Source organism: Budorcas taxicolor, chromosome 13 (assembly GCF_023091745.1).
Source record: "Budorcas taxicolor isolate Tak-1 chromosome 13, Takin1.1, whole genome shotgun sequence".
NCBI classification, from domain to species: domain Eukaryota; kingdom Metazoa; phylum Chordata; class Mammalia; order Artiodactyla; family Bovidae; genus Budorcas; species Budorcas taxicolor.
The window spans coordinates 17481145-17507358 of record NC_068922.1 but is presented as its reverse complement, the minus strand read 5'-3'; the positions used below and the strand labels follow the sequence as shown (position 1 = coordinate 17507358).

The 26214-nt window shown below is 38.9% G+C and overlaps 1 protein-coding gene across 1 annotated transcript in view; it reads left to right on the top strand.

Annotated features, from left to right (window-relative positions):
* The first annotated feature begins 16818 nt into the window (after positions 1-16818).
* Positions 16819-26214, top strand: part of ACBD5 (acyl-CoA binding domain containing 5) — a 30451-nt gene continuing 21055 nt past the window's right edge. The window contains exons 1-6 of the mRNA XM_052651380.1: positions 16819-16915; positions 17105-17273; positions 21328-21448; positions 22893-22965; positions 24895-25009; positions 25107-25139. Coding sequence (XP_052507340.1) covers positions 16901-16915; positions 17105-17273; positions 21328-21448; positions 22893-22965; positions 24895-25009; positions 25107-25139 — 526 coding nt within the window. The 5' untranslated portion in view covers positions 16819-16900. The remainder of the gene's footprint in view (positions 16916-17104; positions 17274-21327; positions 21449-22892; positions 22966-24894; positions 25010-25106; positions 25140-26214) is intronic.

Here is a 26214-nt window from a genome sequence, read left to right as displayed (position 1 = left end):
GAGAAGGGAGTGGCAACCCATTCCAGTATTCTTGCCTAGAGAATCCCACGGAGAGAGGTGCCTGGTGTGCTACAGTCCATGGGGTCCCAAAGAGTCAGACACAACTGAGCAACTAACACTTTCACTTTCATGTACTAATTAAGTTAAATAGCATTTTACTTATGTATGAACTCATGCCAGTACTCTAATAAAAGAGGTGATTCTCTGTACAGTGATAACATGGAAATTTGTTAATTTTTACTCGGGAGAATGTGCTTGTAACAGAATCCTCTCAAATTAATTCATAAATTATTGGGATTCTTTTGGAATGCAGATAACTTTATAATTTAATCTTCTTTTAAGTCTGTATACTTTTATATTTTCATATAATTTTTCTAAAATGAATACTTTTTTTTAATGTGAGATTATTGCATGTATGAGCTTCCCTGGTGGCTCAGATGATAAAGCGTCTGCCTGCAATGTGGGAGACCCAGGTTCAATCCCTGGGTTGGGAAGATCTCCTGGAGAAGGAAATGGCAACCCACTTCAGTACTCTTGCCTGAAGAATCCCACGGATGGAGGAGCCTGGTAGGCTACAGTCCAAGGGGTTGCAAAGAGTCTAACATGACTGAGCAACTTCACTTTCACTTTCAAAGTAAAGGATCTGAATTGCTATATCAAAGCAATTTACCCTGTGCAATCCTAATTAAAATCCTACAGGTTTTTTGGAAAAATTGACAAGGTTATTCTAAAACTTGTCTTATTGCAAGGCCCTAGTACAACCAAGACAAAAGAAGAATGAAGTTAGAGGACGTACACTATTGAATTTCAAGACTGACTTAAAAACTACAGAAATTAGGTCCAAGTGGACTTGGTGAAGAACTTACAAATAGTCCTTTGGAACAGACACTAACATACACAGAAACTTAATTTATGACAAAAGTGCCAATGAAATTCAAAGGGAGAAAGGATCCTGTTTTTCCCAATAAATGTACCGGAGCCATTGGATACTTTTTCTCAAATGAACATTGAGTCTACACACAATACTCCAAAATTTATTTATATCAGTTCAGTTCAGTCGCTCAGTCGTGTTTGACTCTTTGTGACCCCATGGACTGCAGCACGCCAGGCCTCTCTGTCCATCACCAACTCCCTGAGTTTACTCAAACTCATGTCCGTTGAGTTGGTGATGCCATCCAACCATCTCATTCTCTGTCATGCCCTTCTCCTCCTGCCTTCAATCTTTCCCAGCATCAGGGTCTTTTCCGATGAGCCAGTTTTTCATCAGGTGGCCAAAAGTATTGGAGTTTCAGCTTTAGCATCAGTCCTTCCAATGAATGTTCAGGACTGATCTCCTTTAGGATGGACTGGTTGGATCTCCTTGCAACCCAAGGGACTCTCAAGAGTCTTCTCCAACGCCACAGTTCAAAAGCATCAATTCTTCAGTGCTCAGCTTTCTTTATAGGCCAACCCTCACATCCATACATGACTACTGGAAAAACCACAGCCTTGACTAGATGGACCTTTGTTGGCAAAGCAATGTCTCTGCTTTTTAATATGCTGTCTAGGTCGGTCATAACTTTTCTTCCAAGCTAAAGATGGAGAAGCTCTATACATTTAGCAAAACCAAGACCAGGAGCTGACTGTGGCTCAGATCATGAACTCCTTATTGCCAAATTCAGACTTAAATTGAAGACAGTAGGGAAAACCACTAGACCATTCAGGCATAAACTAAATCAAATCCCTTACGATTATCCTGTGGAAATGACAAATAAGGGAATGGCAAACCACTTCAGTATTCTTACCTTGAGAACCTCATGAACAATATTTAGGATATATCACTTTCCAAATGTAAAAGGTAAAGCAATGTGCTTCTTCAAGAAAACACAGAGTAACTTCACAAGCTTGGGGCAGGCAAAGATTTCTTAACCAGAATACAATAAGCACTAACAAAAAGGAAAAGAAAAAAGATAAATCACTTGTGTTAGGTTTTTTGTTTTATTTTGTGTATAACTGCTTTTTAATAAAATGAAAAGCTAAGTCATTGTACTCATTTCCTATTGCTGCTGTAAAAAAAAAAATTACAACAGATTTAGTGACTTAAAACAACACTATTTTATCATCTTACAACTCTGGAGATCAGAGGTCTTGCTTGTTTCAAATTAAGATAGCAGTAGGCTTTTCTCCTTCCAGAGGCACTAGAGGAGAATGGATTACCTTGCCTTTTCCAGCTCCAAGAGGCTACCTGCATCCCTAGGCTATGGCGACTTCTTCCATCTTCAAGGCAGCAGCAGAGCATCCTCAAAGCTCTCTCTGACTCTGCTTCTGTCATCACAACCCCTTCTCTCTGACTCTGACCATCAACCTGCCTCCTCTAAGGACCCTGTGACTACATACGTCCCACATAGATAATCCAAGGTAATCTTCTCTTTTCAAGATTCTTGACTTGATATCATAGGCAAAGTCCCTTTTGCCATGCTTAGGTGGTAATATAATATATTACCTTAACAATACACTCACAGTTTTCAGGGATTAGGACACGGTCATCTTTGAGGGGGCTGTTAGTGAACCTACTAGAGCCACCATTAAAATTAATACACTGCTCATGAAAAGATACTATTAAGAAAGTGAAAAGATAAGCTACAACGCATACATTTGACAGAGGACTTATATTTGGACTATATTAAAACAAGAAAACTCCTCCAAGTCAATGAAGAAAAAAAAAGACAATGCAAAAAAAGAAATGGATAAAAAAGGACAACTGGAAAAAAAAAAGACAACTGCATTCCAATAAATATATGAAAAGGCACTCAACTCAATATTTACCAAGGAAATGCAGCTTAAAACCATAATAATAGAAGCCACCAGGATGTAGTGTAAAATTTAAAAGACTATACTACACACCCATTAGAAGGCTAAAATAAAAAATCCTGACAATAGCAACTGCTACTCACAATGTAGAACAACTGGGCTCGCATATATTCAAAATGGTGCATCCATTTTGGAAAACATATAAAGTTTTATAAAGCCAAACATATATATACTTAATAAATAACCTAGCAAGCCAACTCCTAGATATTTACCCAAGAAAAACAAAAACTTATGCTTGCATAAAAACCGTATGAATGTTTATAGTAAAAAAAAAAAAAAATGTTGGTAACAAATGTCCTTCAGTCAGTTACTGGATAAACAAACCGGTTTATGAATAATATGTAATGATGTAACGTGTAATACTATATACACAAAGTCAAAGACGAATCTCAGATGCGTTTTCCTAAGTGAAAGAGGCCAGATGCTGCCCCCCCAAGAAAGACCAACAGTACCCAGCGGTGGCATATTACATCTAGCACACACACACATACACACATGGGTATATATGAATACACAAGTGTAAAAAGGCACTGTCACTTTGGAAAACTGTTTGGCAATACTTGTTAAACCTAAATAAACACCTCCTTAAGGTCCAGCAAGTCACTTCTTGGTTTTTATTCAAGAAAAATCGGTATATATATATTCACAAAAGGACATGTACAAAAATGTTCAGAGCAACTTTATTCATAATAGCCAAAAAATGGAAACCACACAAAAGCCATAAATAAGAGAAAGGAGAAATAAATGGTGGTATATTCATATAATGAATACATGCAGCAGTAAAAGGACCAAACTACTGATAAAGGCAGGAACACAGATGCCTGAACCACTAGGTGTACTCTCAGAGATGAAGGATGTTTTATCAAGTGAAATTAATCAGACGTAAAGAGTACATTGTGGTGGGACTTCCCTGGTGGTTCAGTGGTTGAGACTTCATGCTTCCAAGGCATAGGGCATGGGTTCAGTTCCAGGTTGGGGACCTAAGATCTCACATGCCCCACAGTGCTGCTAAAAACAAAAAACAAAAAACAGTACATTGGGTATGATTTCATTTCTAAAGTCATCGATGATGACAAAATTCAGAATTGTAGTTAGTTGTTACAAGGGATGGGCTGGAAAGGAACATGAAGAAATCTTCTGGGGCACCAGGAATATTCTACATCTATTCACCATCTGGTAGGAGGTTACAGGGGTGCATATGGAAATAAAAATCATCAAACCACACTCTTTATTTAATTATTTATTTATTTTTGGTTGCACCAAGTCATCATTACTGCCCAGGCTTTTCTCTAGTTCCAGTGAGCAGGGGCTACTCTCCAGTTGCGCTGTGCAGGCTTCTCATTGTGGTGACTTCTCTTGTTGCTGAGCACAGGCTCCAGGGCACATGGGATCAGTAGTTGTGGCTCCTGGGCTCTAGGGCACAGGCTCAGTAGTTGTGGTCCACAGGCTTAGTTGCTGAGCAGCATGTGGGATCTGCCCAAATCAGGGATCGAACCCATGTCTCTTCATTGGCAGGCAAACCCAGTACCATTGAGACATCAGGGAAGCTCAAACTTACTCTTAAAAGTAGTGTGCTTTGCACAATTTACTGTATGTATATTATATTTTGGGCTTCTCTGGTGGCTCAGATGATAAAGAATCTGCCTGCAACACAGGAGACCTGGGTTCAATCCCTGGGTTGGGAAGATACCCTGGAGGAGGGCATGGCAACCCACTCCAGTGTTCTTGTCAGGATAATCCCCATAGAGAGAGGAGGGGGTACAGTCCACAGGGTTGAGTGACTAAGCACTAAGCATCTTATATTTTATTTTAAAAGTGGATAGAGAAAAATAATTTTTAAAAAATTTCACATGAGACTTCCCTGGTGGTCCTGTGGCTAAGACTCCATGCTCCCAATGCAGGAGGCCTGTATTCCATCCCTGGTAATGGAACTAGATTCCACATGCTGAAACTAACAGTCTGTGTGTTACAACAAAGATCTAAGAGCCCATTTGCCACAACTAAGGCCCAGTGCAGCCAAATAAAGAAATATTTAAAAAAATTATGCACTGAGAATCCCACCTGAGTCCTAGCAACCAGCCTCCGAGGCAACAAATGTTATCAATTTCTTATAGACCTTGTAGATCTTCTATGCACATAAAAACAATTTTTTGTTACCTAAATTGTACATGGTGTTCTGTCTTCCTGCTTTTCTGTGTATTTAAGCATAACATGAAGATCTTGCTATATCATACATTAAAACTGTCCCATCATACTTTATGGTATTTCACTGAATGGATGGGCCATAATTATTCACTCAGTTGCATGTGGAAGTGCCGGGAGCCAGCGTGAGGAATTCCACCCGTGACAAGGTCATGCGGCAGAGATCTGATGGCAAGGCTAATCAGACCTCAGGTTTTCCCCCTGGAATTTCCTGAGCATCCACCCTCCAAAAATAAGAATCTGCCTGCTTTTCCACTCTTCTGACATTCTCTGGAAAAAGTCAATTCAGGGCTTTAGTCTTCTGCATTTGAAAGAGTGTTTCAATCCAAAAGCCCCTCTGATGGCTTTCTAGCCTGCCTGCAGGACTCGTACAGCTGCGCGTGTGATTGTTTGAGGCCTCTGGACCGCAGGAGGCACCGGAAGCTTAAAACATCCTAGGAATGCAGGGGCTTCCGCGGAGTCAAAGTCACTAGAATAGGACTGATTAAAGGTTTCATTTGTTGAGCCAATACTTGGTGCCAAATTTTCATATCCTTTATTTTTAGATATAGTTGGTATATAGAAAAACAAGTAGTAGACCTGGTATTAGCAACATTAGATCTTTGAGTTAAGTACCTTCTTAGTTATAACCCACTGCACCTTTGTTCTATAGAGATGTAACTTTAATGCTTTAAGGAGATGCAGATTAAAGAAAAACACTTCAGGGGAAACAAAATTAACATTCATTAAGGAAGAGAGCCAAAAGGTGTTAACAAGCCTCTTGGCCAGAAGATAATGTAAATCACCTGAGACCTTTTGTATACAAAAAGATATACAGAAAGAGTCTGAGCTGCGAACGCTACATAATTTTGTATTACCCATTGATCTCTATGTATAATCAAAAGTATAAAAGGCCTTGAAGGACAATAGAAGGAGAGCCAGTCGCTGGACTGGTTTCCCCTGTGTCTCCTCTTTACTCTAATTTCAGGCTGAATTCCCATCTGGGACGTGGAGGCTCACTATGTCTACTTACTTGTCATGGCTTTTAAGATCCGTAAGAGAGAGCCCAAGGCGGGGCACTCTCCGATATTCAAACGGGCGCCGGCGGCCTAACATAGATGGTGCAAACTCCTTGTCTGGAACTTTATTGGTTTTCCACATAACCCAAGTTAATCAGCCTCTTCTCTCCACTTCATTTTCCTACTACATTATTTCTTCCTAAACTAATCCTATATTAATAAATAAATAAGTTTTTCTCACACCAACGCCGTCCCCGCTTCGAATTCCCTGGATCCACCGGGGCTGGACCCCGGCATGGAAGGACATTTAAAGTGTCTTGAAACTTTATCACCACGAACTTGCAGTGAATAGTTTTTATTTTACATAAGGAAATCTAGCGCTATATATTATTAAAACATATTTAGATGCTGCTGTAATTTAAATGGCTTGGTAACGGCCATGAAGAGACAAAAACAACAGGAAGTCCAGAAAGAAGCCCTCAAATATAATGAAACTTTGTATTTGCTTGTTGGTTGCTTTGTTTGCTTATGTATGCACATGGGTGCATGCTCAGTCATGTCCAGCTCTTTCTGTGACTAAGCATGCACCGTACAGTCTCACCAGACTGCTCTGTCCATGGAATTCTCTAGGCAAGAAGACTGGAGTGGGTTGCCATTTCCTCCTCCAGGGGATCCATTTACTCATCTAAAACACACTGGCCTATTATGGAGAGAAAAACAGTCCAACCTTTTAGTTCTGATTAATCCTGGATGAAAACAGTTTACTGAATTTGGCTTTGCTGAAATAAATACAAAGGCTTGAATTTTCAAAAAAAAAAAAAAAGATTTGCCTTGCAAAATTCATTTCTGTGAAGTAGTATTTCTCCATTTTCCCACTGTTTTCAGAATTTTCCAAGGGCGTACAACTTATAAAGTTGAGTTTTTATTGTGACAAAATATATAAGTAACACAAAATTTACCAATTTAAGTGTACAGTTTAGTACTGTTAAGTATATTCACAATGCTAATGTACAACCATCACCTGCGTGCATCTCCAGAACTATTTCATTCTTTCAAAGTGAAGTTTTGTTCCCATTAAATAATAGCTTCCCATTCACCTCTCCACCCAGCCCCAGGCAACCAGCAGTCTACTTCCTGTCTAAACTAATTTGACTGTTGAACCTCATGGATGTATAGTATTTTTCCTTCTGTGACTGGCTATTTTCATTTACCACAACATATTCAACGTTTATCCATGTAGCATGCATCAGAATTTCCTTTGTTTATCATATTCCACTGTATGTATATTCCACATATCATTTGTCCACTTATCTGTTCATGGACACTTGGATCCACCTTTCGGTTATTGTCACTAGTTTTGTTATAAACATAATTGAACAAATACATGTCTGAGTTTCTGCTTTCGATACTTTTGAATAGAAGCCCAGAAGTGAAATGCTAGGTCATATGACAATTCTAATATATATGTGTGTTCTAATATAAAGAGAGAGAGAGAGATTTGGTCTCAATTTCTGGGCTTCCCAGATGGCTCAGTGGGTACAGGATCTACCTACAATGCAGAAGACACAGGAGATGCTGGTTTGATCCCTGGGTCAGGAAGATCTCCTGAAGGAAGAAATGGCAACCTACTCCAGTTTTCTTGCCTGAAAAATCCTGTGGACAGAGGAACCTAGTGGACTACAGTTTGAAGGGTCGCAAAGTCAGACATAACTGAGCGACTAAACACACACACGTCTTTCAGGGTCTTAGTTCCTTGCCCAGGGACTGAACCTGGACCTGCAATGAATGTGCAGTGTTGAACCACAGACCACCAGAAAAGTCCCTGACAATTCTATATTTAATTTCTTGAGGAACTGCCATACTGTTTTCCAGAGCTGGTGCACTATTTTGCGTTTCTATCAGCAATGCACAATGGTTCCAACTTCTCAACATCCTCCCAAAATTGCTATCTTCTGTTTTTTGATAATAGCCATTCTAATAGATGTCAAGTGGTATCTCACTGTGATCTTGATTTGCATTCCCTTATTGATTAGTGATGTTGAACATCGTTTCAAGTGCTCATTGGCCACTTGCATTATCTTCTTTGGATAAATCTCTTCAACTCCTTTGTCTCTTTTTAAATCTGTTTCTTTTTGCTGCTGCTGAGTTGTGGGAACTAGTATCTTAAAGGGGGTTATTTCAAATAGAAAGGGGAAAGAGGTGAATTATTCAATAAGCAATGTGGGGCAACTGGGTAAAATTCTGTAAAATTAAAAATTATTACATTTTTCATAGTAGTATTTGCTTTATAAAGGGAAATAAAATATTCAGATAAGAATGTAGACCTTTTGTGCACCATATCCAGTCCCTCCACCCATCAAGGAAATCACTAGCGTGAATTTCGCGTTTATCTTTCTATTGAAAAATAATTTTACATATTAAGCTTGTATAAGTAATTCACAATTCTGCTTTTGTATTTTATATGTTCTTCAAATTGATTTTTTTCCACTTCACATTAAATTCTTAGGCTTCAGAGTCAAATACGGTCCATTGTTTTTTCATTGCTGAAACCTGAAACTCTAATCCCCCAAAGTGATAGTTCTGGAGGTGCGGACTTTGAGACATAATTAGGTTTAGATTAGTTCATGAACTTGGGACTCTTGTGATGGGATTAGTGCCCTTAAAAGAAGATGAAGGGAAAGAGACTTCTCTCTCTATGAACGTGCATCACATTGAGGAAAGGACAGCAAAGAGTAGCCACCTGCAAGCCAGGGAAAAGGGGCTTTCACCAAGAACTCCAGGCTGCTGGTACACTGATCTTGGATTTCTCAGCCTTCAGAATTGTGAGAAATAAATGTCTGCTGTTTAAGTCACTCAGTCTATGGTAGTTAGTTAATGAGAGCCTAAGACAAGTATCCATGTTTTCTTTTTTGAGAAAAAAAAAAAAAAAATTATTTTTGGCTGTTCCACCCAGCATGTGGGATTCTAGTGCCCTGACCAGTGATCGAACCTGCATCCTTTACATTGGGAGCATGGAGTCTTAACCATTGAGCCACCAGGAAAGTCCCCATATTTTCTTTCTACAATTCTATTTTGAGGGCTTGTTATGTAAACTTTTCCTTAACACTTAATCATAAGCAAGACCACTGTGCTGCATGACTTTAGGGGAATCAGCTAATATCAGTTAATTACAACATGAATGTACCCTCTGGGGTTGTGAGACACAGCAGCTGTTTTATTTCTCTTCTAAGGACTTTAAAGATACATTTTACATATTAGATCCTTAATCTGTGTGGAATTTATTATGTGTGTTTCTGAAGTAAAGTCAAGTCGCTCGGTCATGTCCAACTCTTTGCTACCCAGGGACTGTAGCCTACCAGGCTCCTCTGTCCATGGGATTCTCCAGGCAAGAGTAGTGGAGTGAGTTGCCATGTCCTTCTCCAGGGGATCTTCCCGACCCAGGGATCGAACCCTGGTCTCCAGCATTGCAGGCAGACGCTTTACCGTCTGAGCCACCAGGGAAGCCCATTTCTGAAGTAAGGATTTTAATATTTTTGGGTTTTTTTGTATTTTTGTATTTTGTATTTTTGTTTTGTTATTTTTAATATTTTTCTTTTCCATGTGGGATTGTTCCCTTTAGACTTAATAGCTCATTCTTTCTCCACTAAATTTTAATTCCTATCTATCTCTGGCTTCTCTATTCTGTCCTATAATCTAGCTTCCCTCAGTCAATATCACACTCATTAATTACTAATTATTCTTAAGCATGCTATTTGGCAGTGCCAATATTTTGTGGTAGAGATGGCTATTTGTTCAGCAAGCCCAGTTTTCTTTTAGGGAGAAATTTCAGTAGACTAAAATTTTTAGTATTGTGTGAGGTGGGACCCATATTTGCCACTTTCAGAGCTGTGAGGTGACATTCACCATTTCTAGAGCTGGCACCTAAAAGTCTCCCCTGAGACTGTGTCTTCTTTCTTAGTGTCTTCTTCTGGCTAGAGGCAGCAGATCCAGTGGAGGACTCAAGTGGTCTTTGGGATGATGGAGGCTGATAATCCTACCTTTCTGGATGACTAAATGGAGCAGAGTCCACCCTACCCGAGTGAGAGATAAATTTCACTGTGTTAGGCCTATGAGATACTGAAGGAGTTGATTGTGGCAGATAGCCCACTCTGATTAATATAACCTTCTATCGTGTTCTTTCTGGAATCATCTTGCCTGTTCTAGATCTTCTTGTAGGGCTTTTAAGAGTTGGGTCATATAAAGTTCCACAGAGTCCTATGAGGATTATAAATGACTTTACATTGTTATTTATGCATTAATTTGAGAATAGTTTTCATCTTTGTAGTTTTGGGTAGAACCATCATGTGTCAATTTATTCAGGTCTTTCATGCCCATTGATAAATTTTATAATTTTTCTCCATAAAGGTATTACATATTTTTCTTTGTTCAGAGTATTTTGAATTTTATTGCTATTGTCAGTATTTTTCTATTACACTTTCTAATTGATTATTGTTGGTTTAAGGGATCGTTATTGATTTACTTTATGTTCAACAAGCTTGCTGGACACTTTCTTCACTGTAATAACTGCCCTAAATTTTCTATGTGGACAAACATCTCATCTGCAAATAATGAAATATTTACTTTTTCTTTCCTGATCATTGTATCTCATTTATACTTTTCTTTCTTGTTGTATTAGCTAAGACTGCCTTATCCTCTAAGAATCTGTACTTTTGCTTTTTATATTTAAGTCTCTAATCTATGTGGGCTTAATTTTTTCATTCCAACATTAGAAAGCTATAGATTTTGTATATTTATCCCAAATTGTTCATCTTCCTGAACTCAATTCTAATAGCATTTTAGCTTATTCAATATCATTTTTCTAGATCGACAATTCTATTATCCAAAAATAATTTTGTCTCTTATATTTATGCCTCATTTTTTCTTCCTCTTTGGCTGTCTTTCAGAAGTATTCCTGGTGCCTTTGTTCAATTAGTCTGCCATAATAAACAAATACCATAGACTGGGTGGCTTAAGCAACAGAAATTTATTTCTTCAAGAACTCTTGGAGAAGCCCAAGATCAAGATGCTGGCTTATGGGAGAGAAAGAGGGCTGCTGTCTCCTCCTCTTCTTATAATGGCACCAGCCTATTGGATTAGGGCTCCACCGCATGACCTCAGTTAACCTTTATCATAGGTCCTTTCTCCAGATTCAATCACGCTAGGGGTTAGGGCTTCAACATATGAAGTTGGGGGACACAAACATTCAGTCATTAACAGATAGTACTTCCGAATAATAGCCAAGATTGGATTTTTGTCTTTTCATTTTCTCTTTTGATTTATGTTAAAGTTTTTAATATTTATATTTCTATGTATTTCTGGAGTAGAATCTGGCCACTCAAAGAATAATAATTGTGGTGAATTTGTCTTGGGCCATTACTCTTAGAGAGGCTAGAACTGCGTCTCCCAGATGAATTTATGTGATGTTTGGCAGGTAGAAGTGAAGCAGTTCTGAAGGACACCAGGCTGGAGCAGCAGCTTGACACACAACCGCTCTGAGTCTTAGGTCAAGGGTGAGTTCATCTCCATGGAGACTGGTACCATTTTGTTCTGAAGGTTGTGCATGTCACTGAGTTTAGAAGCAGTGAGAGGTAATGTTGGATTCAGTATGTCCTGATGGGCTCCAGTTTGTGCTTAGGGGGTTTCAGTTTGTTCTTCTATCACATCAGTTCCTGACTACAAGATATGCTGATCTAGAACCATTTTAGCATCAGGTCCAGTAACAGAGGCGAAGTGTTCCAGAGGCCTCCCACAGTCATGGAAACTCTAATCCCCACAATTAATCTCTCATACTATATCAATCATAGTAGTTTTGCTTTTGTAATCAAACTGTGGAAGTTACTCAGTCATGTCTCTTTGCAACCTCATAGACTGTAGCCTGTCAGGCTCCTCTGTCCGTGGAATTCTCCAGGCAAGAATAATGGAGTGGGTAGTTCCCTCCTCCAGGGGGTCTTCCCAACCCAGGGATTGAACCCAGGTCAGTTCAGTTCAGTTCAGTCACTCAGTCGTGTCCAACTCTTTGTGACCCCATGAATCCCAGTACGCCAGGCCTCCCTGTCCATCACCAACTCCCAGAGTTCACTCAAATTCACGTCCATCAAGTCGGTGATGCCATCCAGCCATCTCATTCTCTGTCGTCCCCTTCTCCTCCTGCCTCCAATCCCTCCCAGCATCAGAGTCTTTTCCAATGAGTCAACTCTTTGCATGAGGTGGCAAAGTACTGGAGTTTCAGCTTTAGCATCATTCCTTCCAACAAAGAACACCCAGGATGGACTTTGAACTCCCTTAGAATGGACTGGTTGGATCTCCTTGCAGTCCAAGGGACTCTCAAGAGTCTTCTCCAACACCACAGTTCCAAAGCATCAATTCTTCGGCGCTCAGCCTTCTTCATAGTCCAACTCTCACAACCATACATGACTACTGGAAAAACCATAGCCTTGACTAGATGGACCTTTGCTGGCAAAGTAATGTCTCTGCTTTTGAATATACTACCTAGGTTGGTCATAACTTTCCTTCCAAGGAGTAAGCGTCTTTTAATTTCATGGCTGCAGTCACCATCTGCAGGGAATTTGGAGACCAAAAAAATAAAGTCTGACACTGTTTCCACTGTTTCCCCATCTATTTCCCATGAAGCGATGGGACCAGATGCCCTGATCTTTGTTTTCTGAATGTTGAGCTTTAAGCCAACTTTTTCACTCTCCTCTTTCACTTTCATTAAGAGGCTTTTTAGTTCCTCTTCACTTCCCACATTGCCAGTGGATTCTTTACCGTCTGAGCCACCAATGGAATCAAACTGCAACTGATACAAAAATGGTCTTTGTGGGTTCAAAACAAAGTACAAAGTCCTTTGCATGGCAGATGTGACCTTCAAGTTGGCCTCGATCATCGCTTTCACCTTTCCAATCATCGCTTTCCAGTGCTGTGACTCACCTTCCCTCATATCTATGGTCCCATTATATGAACAAACTCGCTGCTGATCATATACAATGTACTGTTTTAGGTTTTTTTTTCTTTCAGTTTTACTGCATATAATTGACAGGTCTGTTTACCACACTAGACTGAGCACCTTAAAAATGCTCTGTAACTTCAGTGTCAGTTACATTACATGACAGTAAGGACTTTTAAAATATTTGCAAGTTAAGTGTTAGCCACCTCTTGGCGACCCCATGGACTGTCGCCTGCATGCTCCTCTATCCATGGAATTCTCCAGGGAAGAACACTGGAATGAGTTGCCATTCTCTTCTTCAGGGGGGTCTTTCTGACCGAGGAATTGAACCTGGGTCTCTTGCATTGCAGGCTGGCCAATTTACGATCTGAGCCACCAGCGGCTTCCCTATAATTGTAAAGGAAGTAGCATCTAGGAGAATCCTTTTTAACTTATTTTAATATTTACTCCTTTATGTTTCTTAAAAATCTTAAATGTACATTTTACCTTACTTATGGTCATGTATAAGAAGTAGGCCCAGTCTGAATTAAATATTAATTAAATATCAGTAGAAAGACATGATCAAGAATGATTTATTTACTGCAGTAATCATTTTATAACGTATACAAAGATCAAATCATTATGCTGTGAACCTGGAACTAATAGATTGTTGTATGTCAGTATATATCAAAAAAAAAGAATGCTTCATATTAGTCACTATACTGAAAGTACTAAAAGGCATTAGTGTTCCATGAAATACATTTAAAGTAGAATTATAGGATTATATAGGGGTTCCATGGCACCCTACTCCAGTACTCTTGCCTGGAAAATCCCATGGATGGAGGAGCCTGGTAGGCTGCAGTCCATGGGGTCGCTAAGAGTCGGACAGGACTGGGCGACTTCACTTTCACTTCTTACTTTCACGCATTGGAGAAGGAAATGGCAATCCACTCCAGTGTTCTTGCCTAGAGAATCCCAGGGTTGGGGGAGCCTGGTGGGCTGCCGTCTCTGGGGTTGCACAGTGTTGGACATGACTGAAGTGACTTAGCAGCAGCAGTAGCAGCATAGGGGTTCCACAGTGGCTCAGTGGCAAAGAATCCACCTGCAATGCAGGAGACGCGCCACTGATTTGATCCCTGGGTTGATAAGATCCCCTGGAGGAGGGCATGGCAACCCACTCCAGTATTCTTGCCTAGAGTAACCCATGGAACAGAGGAGCCTGGCTGGCTACAGTCCACAGGGGTGCAGAGTTCAACATGACTAAATTGACTAAGCACACATGGGTAGATATGTAACTAGAATGTGCTTTAGGAACTGATTTATCACACTCATCATTCATTACATCTCGGTAGGAAGTACCATATCTAAACCAGAACAGCTACATAAATGAGCTACTTTTTAAACACCTTTAACTTAATAACCTCAATTTCTTTTCTCTATGCTATTCTCCATGATTGAAAATCCATAGTACCAGCAAATGGATATACAAGCGAAGTGACTGGCAGAAAAATTCTTACTCATCATTACCTAACGACCAACTTATTACATAAATGTTACAGCTTATTATAGAACCTTAATGAACAGTTGCCAAAATGAAGTCTTAGATGTGAAATAAATACCCAGGTCCTTTCCCAAGTATGCATAACTGATTTGAACGTGGAAAGGCTATAAAAGAGCAAGCAAACAGTATAGGAAGCAGTAGATATTAAACACATAAAATTTTCCTTGTTTGAATAAGTTAGAAAAATTGTTAGCCTCTTACACTTTAGTGTTCTAGAAAAAGTTCAAGATGTAAAGCAAGAGTTTTGGGGACTGCCTGACTCCTGGCTTCGCTCCTGTTGTCCTTTAGTCATTAAGTGGTGTCCGACTCTTTTGCGACCCCATGGACTGTAGCCCGTTAGGCTCCTCTGTCCACGGGATTTCCCAGGCGGGAATACTGGAGTTAGTTCTTATTTCCTTCTCTAGGGGATCTTCCCCACCCAGGGATCGAATCCATGTCTCCTGTACTGGCAGGCTGATTACTTACCACCGAGCCACCTGGGAAGCCTTCACTACAGACTCCTGTACTCACTGGCTACTTGTTCTTGGACAAATCCTTTAATATGTTTCAGTTTCCTCATTGGTTAATAGTCTACAGCGTTTCTGGAATATGTTATACGCTTGGCAAGTATTTTCATCAGTAAGCCGCAGTCTTTATTACCTAGACGGTAACATAACAGCAACAACCTCAACGTTTACTAAACATCAGTTCTGTTCAGTGTCCGACTTTTTGCGACCCCATGGACTGCAGCACGCCAGGCCTCCCTGTCCATCACCAACTCCCGGAGCTTGCTCAGGCTCATGTCCATCTAATCGGTGATGCCATCCAACCATCTCACCCTCTGCCATCCCCTTCTCCTCCCGCCTTCAATTAGTAAATATCAGGAGCAAGCAATGAAACCCCAGTTCTCCGAATCCAGTCCAGTCCCACCGGGATTCCTCCGAAAAACACCACAAGAAGGTCGATTCCCTTCGGATGGAAGCGGATGTGGTGTTTCTGGAAGGAGCATAGGATAGCGGGATTTCCGGCCCAACGGCTCCAGCGTCTACAGGACCGAGAAACCGAACTGGAACCGGTGGGAGGAACTCCCGCCACGGGGAGGGAGGTGTCCGGAAGCGCCGGGAGAGGGGACCACATTTCCCACAAGCCCGTGGGGTGGGCGGGGGGACGGCGAGGGGCGGGCATCGGGGACCTTAACGGACAGGCCTTGCCCCCGCAGAATCAAGGTAAAGGCTGGCACTGCGGCTCCAGGGGAAGAGTAGATTTGGAATAGTCACTCTCCTAACCCATCCCGAACTGACAGAGGGACCTTGGCGACTTTGGGGTTTCCGGGCCGCAGGACTCCACCCCCCAGAACCCAAAGCAGCTCTTCCACTGTGGGCCTGGGGGCGCTTCCTAGGTGCCTGACGATGCGGTTCGATGCGCTAGGAAGGCGAAGGCCCGGGGTCTACCCTTTTCTAGGGCCGTCGCGCCTGTACTGGGTCCTCGTTCGCCCCTGACCCACGCCCTGTCTTCCGTTAGGCGGAAGCGGTACTGTGCCCGGCTCCTTGGGGCTCGAAGTCGGGGGGGTGATGCCGGGGAAGGTGTTCTTCCTTCCCTCGCCCCGTCTAAGTAGCGGGCGACCTCCCCTCTCCTTTGGTTGTTGCTCGGACGTCCTTGTGTCGGGGCGGCTAAAGCTGTCGAAGGCCTGTGAGCCAAGCACTGCTAAGCACCTCCACCCAACATCCCTAAATCCTTTCCTCTACCGGTGTTAGGAAGATTGCCATCGGGAGAGGCGAAGTGACTTGCCCCTAGGTCGGCCACAGAACTTTAAATGGCAGAACTTAAGGTTTGCACCAAGCCTCTCTGGATCTAAAGCACTTTGCTTAAGCCCCATCACCTTTCTCCAAACCTTAACCTAAGACGCTGGGGACCAGTCATTTTTTTTTTTTTTGTCCCGCAGCGCACCCCCCCTTCAACCCCCCCTCTCCGCGCGCTGCACCCCCGCGGCGGTCGCGCTGGCAAGGACACTTCGCTCAGGCCAGTTCAAACAGCGATCCCAGGGCCCTCCGGCGATCCACTTTCTCTGCTCTCCTTTTCTGCCTTCTCTGGGCCAACTCCTCTGGGGAGGGACAGACAGCGCGTCACCGCCGCAGCCGCCGGGCGGGTGGGTGGGGTTTGCTGCGCGGCGGCAGCAGAGAGTGGGTCCCCCCCCACCCCCAAAGCTCTGGGGCGGGGCTGCCTGGAGGTCGCGGACGGACAGACGGACCTCGCCGGGATGGGGGGTGTGGCTGCCCCGCCAGGGTCCTGTGGGTGGGAAGGCTGCCCCGCGACCACCGGTGCCCTGGGCCCCTCCGCCTTCTGCTAGAGATGCTCTTCCTCTCGGTGAGTTATTTTTCCGTCCGGGTGGCCCGGCCTCCCCAGCGTAGGTCACGCCCCGGGGAGGAGGAAGGAGCCGGGCCATCTCGGACGGTGTGGCCTGGAGAGGGCAGGGCCACGGGGAGCTGACCAGCTGCGCTTTGGAGTCCTCCTCCCTTCGGGAATGTTGATCCGCGGCTGCGTTCCATGTTTCAGTTTCATGCAGGCTCCTGGGAAAGCTGGTGCTGCTGCTGCTGCCTGATTCCAGGCGACAGACCTTGGGACCGGGGCCGGCGCTGGCGGCTGGAGATGGCGGACACGAAATCCGTGCACGAAACCCGGTTTGAGGCTGCTGTGAAGGTGATACAGAGTTTGCCGAAAAATGGTACGTGCACTTGGGCCCCGCTGAAGAAGCCTCCTGCAGAGGCCCGAGGCCCCAGTTTTCTGAATCTCACCTCCTTGAACCGTCTTTCTGCTTCTGGTCTTGCTTATTTAACCTACTTATTTTCTTCCTTGATTTCTGCATGCAGTTGAAGGGAGGTATCGGATGTGAATTAACTGCCTGCTGATCTTTCAAGCCTGAAACAGATATAGTATCGAGATCTTAAGCAGTTTGTATTGTTGAAAAATCTCGTCACTTAATGAGTGCGAATTTGGGTATGGTAAAATAAAATCTAGGATAGAGATGCCTGGGGTCGCATACTCATAATAAAGTCTACTTTCTGAAAACTTTTCATATGAAGGAAAAGAACCACTGTATTCACATGTAAAACGATTTCTCTTATTTAAAAAGTGGGTAAATATTTACTGCTTAAAAAAAAAACTGTTTCGTGGTACTAGTGTTCTCTCTTTTGCACTCATTTGGAGTCTTGCCACTTAGCTGAAAAGTCACTGGAGTTGTTCTTTGATATTTTTGGCTTGTCATTTTTCTGAACTTTGTCAAGATTTTTCTCTGTGTGGTTTGATTATGACCTGTCTTGGTATGGTTTTCTTCATGTTTATGCTGTTGAGGATTTTGCAGAGCTTTTTGAACTTGTAATTTTATGTCTTTGACAAATGTTGGGAAGTTTAAGGCCATTATTCAGATTTTTTTGTGTATGTGGAAAGGCTTGAAAAGAGGGACTTTGACTTTTCACTTATCTTTCTGCATTATATGAATTATCTTTCACAAGAAACTTATATTTTTAAAATGATGCTTTTAAGTGCTATTATTGTGCCAGAGTGTAAAACTAACTGAATACAACACTAATATATTACTACAGTATTTAATGTCATGGTCCCTATTTTCATGATCATTGGGCTAAGCAATCCATTGGGCCAAGTTCAGTAAATCACTGGGCTAAGTTCAGTACTATTAACAAACATTCATTAAGTGCAGATAAAAAAGGTTTTGAAAACAACTATACATAAAATAACTTTGCTTTTGTAATCTTCAAACATCAAATCGGAGGAAAGAGGAGTGAATGAACAAAATGTAAAGAAATAACATAGGAACTTAGTTTTTTTTTTTTTAGGTATTGATTTTTAAAATGTCTGATTGAGAGAGTTTATAGGAAGGCATGATGCTAAGAGTTTTGTTTAAATGGTACCTTCATCTTTATTTCTAAAACGTGTGTTTATACTTCTTGAGAATTGATAGGATAGACTTGGAGATAGTTTGCTGTCTTTACTAGGATCATGTATTGCTTATTAGGAAATCCACGTAAGTATAAATACAGTTTGTATTATATAACGTTTAAGAAGATTGCAAAGTCAAGAACCTCTGCCAAATGGCAACAGAGTTAGGCAATGTTCAGTACTGTACTATTATTCCCTGAAATGAAATTGATAGTAATTGAAGCAGAACTATTGTTATAATGAATCATTAATTATTTTTTTTCCTTCTCTATACAAATTTATTTTTTTAATTTAATTTAATTTTTTTAATTTTAATTTTTTCATTAATTATTTTTATAGTAAAACTTTTAAATTGTGTCATCTGTTCTGGATTATTTTGCAAATAAACTTATAGTTTTTTGTTTCTTGTTGCTTAATCTTTATTATGGTATAAAGTTACGAAGAATCCTGTAGCATCTTGTTTGGTATACTCTTGGCCTTTAGAAATTTGTTTTCCTATATAGTATTTTAAACACATATATATCAAATATATTATGCATGAGCACCTTGAGGACAAGATTATACTTTATCCAGTGTCTTATACATAGGATACAGTCAGTATATGTTATTAGTTTTTGTTGTAACCTAATGTATATGCTAGTCACCTTAACCAATAAACTTTTACATCTCAGTTGACTAAAGATATTATGAGATGAAGCTTTTGATGTTTTAAATTTGGGTTTGTGTTACTGAAATAGGTAACCATTTTAAACTGTAGTTTCTCCATTTTCCCCCCTCTTCTATGTAAAAACTGTATCACTGAAACACTCTATCTAATGGATATTGTTAAATGAGCATGTAGTGTGTACTTAGTTATTATTGTAATTTTGGAATTAATTATGTATTCCTGGACAAATCTGAACCATCAGGCCTCAGTTTGTCTGTGTTGTAATTTTCACAATGTGTATGAACTGTTAGCTTGCGATAACTACATGTTATCAGATTATTATGCAATCTATAAAGTTTAAAAAATAGTTTTACAGTTTTAATTTTTATTGTAAATTTTGGAATAAAAGTAATATACACTAAATGTAACTTTTGAAAAAATAAAAATGAGCAAAAAAGAAACTAGAAGTAATCTATATGCCTATGATCTAGCTGTATCCTCTTTTAACATTTTGATGTGTTTCCTTCTACTCTGTTTTTTAACTATGTAAGTATTTATTTTGCAGAAATGGATTGTTCTGGTTATGCTGTTTTAAACTGCTGTTTTGTTCTCATTTCATAGTAGATCATGAAGCATTTTTCATGCTATTTTTTATATTTTTCTACAGTAAATTTTTAAATGATTTCTACTTGTCTTTATTTTCTGTATTTTAAATTTTATTACAAAATAACACATACTTTGTAATATAAAAGTAGTGCAAGTGAAAGTTGCCTCATTCCCCATTTCTAAGTCCCAGAGCTATTCAGTGAGAATAATTTGATATGTATATCTAGATCACACATTCATGAATACAAGCTGGCTCTTACACACACATGTACAACTAATAAATTTGCATATATATTTATTTTTCGAAGTTGGAATAAGACAATAAAATTGTCTACAACCTTTCCACTTATAATATGGCATGAATGTAATTCCATATTAGTACACAAAAAACAGCAAAATTTTTAAGGGCAGTAATTATAAATAATCTTGTCATATGTGTATCAAAATTATTTAGCTTGTTATTATAAAACATTTATATTCTAGTTTTTCTCTGTTGTTAAATAGTATTGTAACTTATAGCATTAATTCAAACAGTTTGAAATTTTTAAATATAAAAATGTTTCCTGATATGCTAGAAACATGTATGAAGACTGATCCTTAAAAAACTGATGTGTCTAAAGACTATGGAGGTAGGAAATGAGATACATATTTCATACTGGATTAATTCTTTTTCTACCACAGTACATGCTGGTTGGCTGTAGCCCAATTTTGTAATCCATTGAGAAATCGGAAATCAAAAGAAGTTGAATTTCTTGCTGTTGCAATTTGAGTTAGCAGAGTATATATTTCACTTTTTCATTTATTCTAGTCAGTGTGATTTGTCACAATTTTTGGATAAAAATACCTTATTACAGTTGCATGATACAGTTATTCTATATTTGAAAAGGCAATGGCAACCCACTCCAGTACTCTTGCCTGGAAAATCCCATGGGCCGAGGAGCCTGGTGGGCTGCAGTCCATGGGGTCGCGAAGAGTTGGGCACTACTGAGCGACTTCATTTTCACTTTTCACTTTCATGCATTGGAGAAGGAAATGGCAACCCACTCCAGTGTTCTTGCCTGGAGAATCCCAGGGACTGCGGAGCCTGGTGGGCTCCGTCTATGGGGTCGCACAGAGTCAGATACGACTGAAGCGACTTAGCAGCAGCAGCAGTTGCATGATACAGTTATTCTATATTTTGGTTTTTTAAGTGACATTTACCAATTATTTTGGTTACACTTATAGCATATTTGTTCATTTATTCTTTTACTTATCGAACTGTTGGGCATTGTTATTAAAGTGTACAATATCAGAGTTTTTTGATTTGGCCTACGCTGTGTGGCATGTGGGATCAAACCTGTGTTCCCTGAATTGCAAGGTGGATTCTAACTACTGGGTAACCAGGGAATTTTATTTTTAAATCAAAGGAATAAAGAACCTGAGCCATAACTTTTGTTGTTGTAAAATAGGAATACTTTGAACTATTAATGAAGTATTAAAAAATCACTATTAGTATAGCTTAGCTAATTTATTGCATTAAATGATCAATTGTATTCTCCAAGTGATCTTACTTAATGTATGTTTTCAACAGGTTCATTCCAGCCAACAAATGAAATGATGCTCAAGTTCTATAGCTTCTATAAGCAGGCAACTGAAGGACCTTGTAAACTGTCAAAGCCTGGCTTCTGGGATCCTGTTGGAAGATATAAATGGTAATTTTATGAAGAAAGCTATGGAAGAATTTTTAAGTTTAATATAATTATCATCTGACTGTTATTTATGTGGTTATGTATTATTCTGTGCATAAAGTGTTCCAAGTATTGGGTCCATTTTTATCCTCGATGTGCTCCAGCACAATTTCACACAAATAGGAAGGTCTTGGGGAAGAGAGAAAAAAACAATAAAACCACAAGAGGTGGGTGTATCAAAGATAAAAAAGCATTTTCAGTTAGTCTTTTCCTTTATGGAATTTTTTTTTCTTTTTATTATGCCAAGAAGGTCTCGCAAACTGCATTTAAAAAAACCAAACTCTCCTGCTTCTTTTACCTGCCAAGCAAAAGACTGACTTTGGCTTGTCAGGTGACATGTTTTGCTTCGAGCCTTTAAGATAATAAGTAACTAGGAGCATGACTCAGGTTCTGGCTTACTTTTTATCTCAGCTATCACTCCTGTCCCACTGTACTTGAATAGAAATTTTATTTTTAATATATTTACCAGAATCACAAAATACCTCTGCCATGTTTCCAACTGACCAACATTTGATGTTCTTAAACAAAATATCGTGACCATACATGATTTAAGTCAGGAACAGTGTGTGCTAACTGGCAGAGTAAGTCTTAAGAGCCATATGTTTCAATGGCTAAGTGCACCCTGCACCGGAAGTCCTTAAACTCCTTTGAGGATTTCTTAGTCCTGTACTTTCCTCTAAGATCTTTTTGAAAAGTCCTAAGATACTGGCTTAAAGGTAACAGCAATATGGTTTTTAAACTGTTTGAAGAAAATTTATTTATTAATGATTTCCCTCACAATTGACCTTTGGTGCAGTTTAACTGCTTCTGGAAAATATCTCTAAAAAGAGAGGTTTTCATTTTAGGCAAAAATTTCAAAGGCTCTTCTCATCATCTGAGACTTTAAGTTTTTCTTGTCCCTCACATTTTCAGTTTTTTTAGAAGTAAGAAAACGTTTCCATTTTTCAAGTGTCTAAGTTAGGCTCTTATTTAAATTAACCAAAACTTCTGTTCATTTGAAACATGACTGTGACAGTGCTTGTAAAATTTTCTAAAATGTTCATTTTTGTCAGTGTTCTTTATAATGATAAAGACTTTAAAGAGTTTTTAGCAAATAATCATGAACGGTGTATAGTGTCTGTGGCCTGTAGTCTGTATAATGTGGTCTCTGTAATCTATGATATATATATATATTTTATACTTATTAATAAAGTTTTAGATACTACTCAATTTGCCATTTTACTCTGATATTTTTCTTCAAGTTTGGTGCATTTAAAGAGATCCTTTGGAAACATGTTAATGTTTATATTAATAGCTTTAAGTAAAGCCTATTTTAAATTAGTGACCCTATAGCAGTAACTGTAAATTGCATTCCAAGCAATTGAAATCAGGCGTCTTTCTGTTGTTATTTGGGTATCTTCATTTCTAGGGATGCGTGGAGTTCTTTGGGTGATATGACCAAAGAGGAAGCCATGATTGCTTATGTTGAAGAAATGAAAAAGGTAGGGAAAATAATTCATAATAGAAAATAAAACTTTCCAGGGCCGCCTTAATTTTTATATCAGTCTAATTGCTTTGTTTTAAGAAACAAGGAGATTGTATTACATTAGAATATAGAATCTAGATTATTGACTTTATCAGGGCTTTATCTGTATCAAAGTTCATCTTAAGGTGCAGTTTTTTCTTGAAGGTAGAGCACATCATGACATGGTATTTTCTTTTTTTCGTCTTTCCTATCTTTCTCTATAGTTGACTTCTGCAGAAAGTATATGAATAAGAACCTTTTAAAATATTGATTTCCCTTTCTCAGGAGTCTGGGACTTACCTGGACTGTCTTTAAAACATTTCTGCTTTGAAACTTTTAGTGAGAAATAGGTAATAAAACCAACAGTGTTCTCGTACAAGTGTTGACTCATAAATTGAGATGTTCCTATCAGTAGATTTCTCACTAACAAGCTTTTTTCTGTGAATGCAAAAATTCTTCAGAAGGAGAATAAGATAAGGATGCTTTTAGTTTGTCTGGTAACTAGTAAGGAGGGGATTCTTTATTAATTAGCTCTTCCAGAAGCAATTTGATGAAGAAATCATTTTTAATTGTCATTTTAAAGATGATCTTAATGCCTTTTTTATAAAGGATGATTTGTATGTTGTAATAGATCAGAAGTGTGAAATCTAGATCTGCCTGAGAATGTAAAATAACCTTTGAACATAAAGAAAATCTGTAAAAAGGAATAGTTTTTGCCACGTGCTTCGACAGTATTAATCTCTTAGTAGTATTCTTTACTTGGTAGATTCAGACTGATTTGCTTTGGTCTAATCTCTTCTATACTGCTCAGAGTTGTGCATTTTGTTACATTTTCACAGTTTTATTTGGTGGACTTTGTTTATCTGTTACAGAGGTCAGAGCTTAGTTCTTTTGGTTGTTAACTGTATCAGTAGCACAACAAAGGAGCCTTTCAAAAGCAGAGAGAAAGATAACCTACAGCTTTGGTTTGATACCATTCTTTTCTTTTTTTCCTTAAATATTGTTATAATCTTTCCTCATTCCCTCCATTTTAATTCTTTAGTGGTAATTTTAATTATGCTTTGTAGATTGATACAGAAAAGATATATATATGTACATATATATATATCCTTTATTTAAAAATGGAAAGAAAACCAATAGTGGTATCATATTAAACATACTGTGCAGCAACTAGCTTTCTGCCTGTAAAAAAAAGTTATAGATATTTTCCCAATCAGCACACATAGAACTAATCTTAGACTTTTTAATATCTGTAAAATATTCCATATATAGGTAGGAGGTGGGAGGGAGATTTAAGAGAAAGGGGACATGTATATCTATGGCTGATGCATGTTGATGTATGGCAGAAACCAACAGAATATTGTAAAGCAATTTTCCTCCAGTTAAAAATAAATTTAAAAAATTCCACATATAGAAATAATTGGTCAGTCACCAGCTTATGACTGTTTATTTGAATGCTTTTCGTTTAATTTACCTTGCCTTTTAACTCTGATGATTCTAAATTGGCCCATAGTTATGAAGGCGTCTGAAAGTGGTTACCATTTCTTGCCTTCCTTAAGTACCTTTTTAAATACCGAACACAAGAATTTTACTTTAGTTCCACAGTTTTTTATTTTATTTTACATTAGTGCCTTTAGTGTTAAATGCACAATATATAGGTTATCATGTAAAATTTTACACGAAGCTTATGTAGTTTCCAAAATGAGAACGCTTTTAAATCTTAGCCTGAAATTTTTCTAGGGTAGTATATACATTACTATGTAATTAACATAGATAGATACTTTGAGGAGTCTGTAGAGGAACTTCTCAAAGTTTATCAGCAAGTAAATTATAAATATATTATTTGGTCCTAGTGTGGATCACAGTAATAGTTGGTTTTCACAAGATTTGTTTCATTTCATTACAGATTCTCGAAACTATGCCGATGACTGAAAAAGTTGAAGAATTGCTACATGTCATTGGTCCATTTTATGAAATTGTAGAAGACAAAAAAAGTGGCAGAAGTTCTGATTTAACCTCAGGTTGGGCTCTTTTACCTAGTTTTTCATTCAGCAATTGATATATTATGTGTGTATTAATATTTATATGTCTAATTTTTTTTTCACTTTCACATGCCAGTCCGACTGGAGAAAATCTCTAAATGCTTAGAAGGTAGGAATAAATGAAATCCGTGTGAAACTTTTGTTCAAAATTTACATGTCAGAAGAATTCTGCACAATTTTATATAACTTAACGAGCTTTTCACTCAAGTTCTTTTTCTAAGCAAATATATTGCACCAAGTTCCAAAATATTATAAACCCTAGTTTTTAACCCTGAGTTATTAAAATATGACAGATGGTTCATTGGTATACAGAATTGTAACAAAATTCATGGTTTTATTTTTATGATTCATATTTTATGTTTTCTGTTTGCTTTATGAATTGTATTAGCAGTGCTATGGCTGAAATGACTTGCTAGCTAATTTTAAGTGATTATGTTTATAGTATGGTTTAACTTTAGTGTAGCTAGAGTTTTAGAGTGTTTAAAACAAGACGTCAGTGAATTCACCTCACTTGTCTTTTTTGTTTAGAATTCTGTTTTCATGTTCTCAGTAAAGAATTGAAAGGATTATCTTTATGTACTAGCAGGAGCTGAATATTCTGCAGATTTGCTGTTTTTTTTTTTTTTTTTTTAAATTTTATTTATTTATTTGGCTGCTCTGGGTCTTAGTTGTAGCATGTGGGATCTAGCTCCCTGACCAGGGATCAAACCTGGGCCCCCTGCACTGGGAGCTCAGAGTCTTAGCCACTGGACCACCAGGGAAGTCCCAGATTTGCTGGTATTAACTGTCAACATTTGCTCTTCAAATTGTTTTAGAAAGCAGAGTGAAATGAGCCAGTAAGAGTCATTTTAAATGACAGTCATATATGTTTTAAATAAAAATCAGCTTGGCCATCCTTACTTTCTCTTTCCTTGGCATCCCATTCCATCTTTTACTAATTGATGGAAACGATAATCTTTCTGTCCTAGGTCCTGTGTCTGCCATCATAACTGACGGTGATTTTTACCGTGTATGACTCAGTACCACACCCTCTGTATCTGATTGGCTACTCGAGGAGTCAAACGTTAACAAATTACCTTCTTTATATTTCATACTTACTCAAGTCAGAAAAGACTATCAGTGTTTTCTTTCTCTGAAGTGTGTTGCTAGGATGCAGAAGGGAGTAATTCTGGACCTGCTTTGGC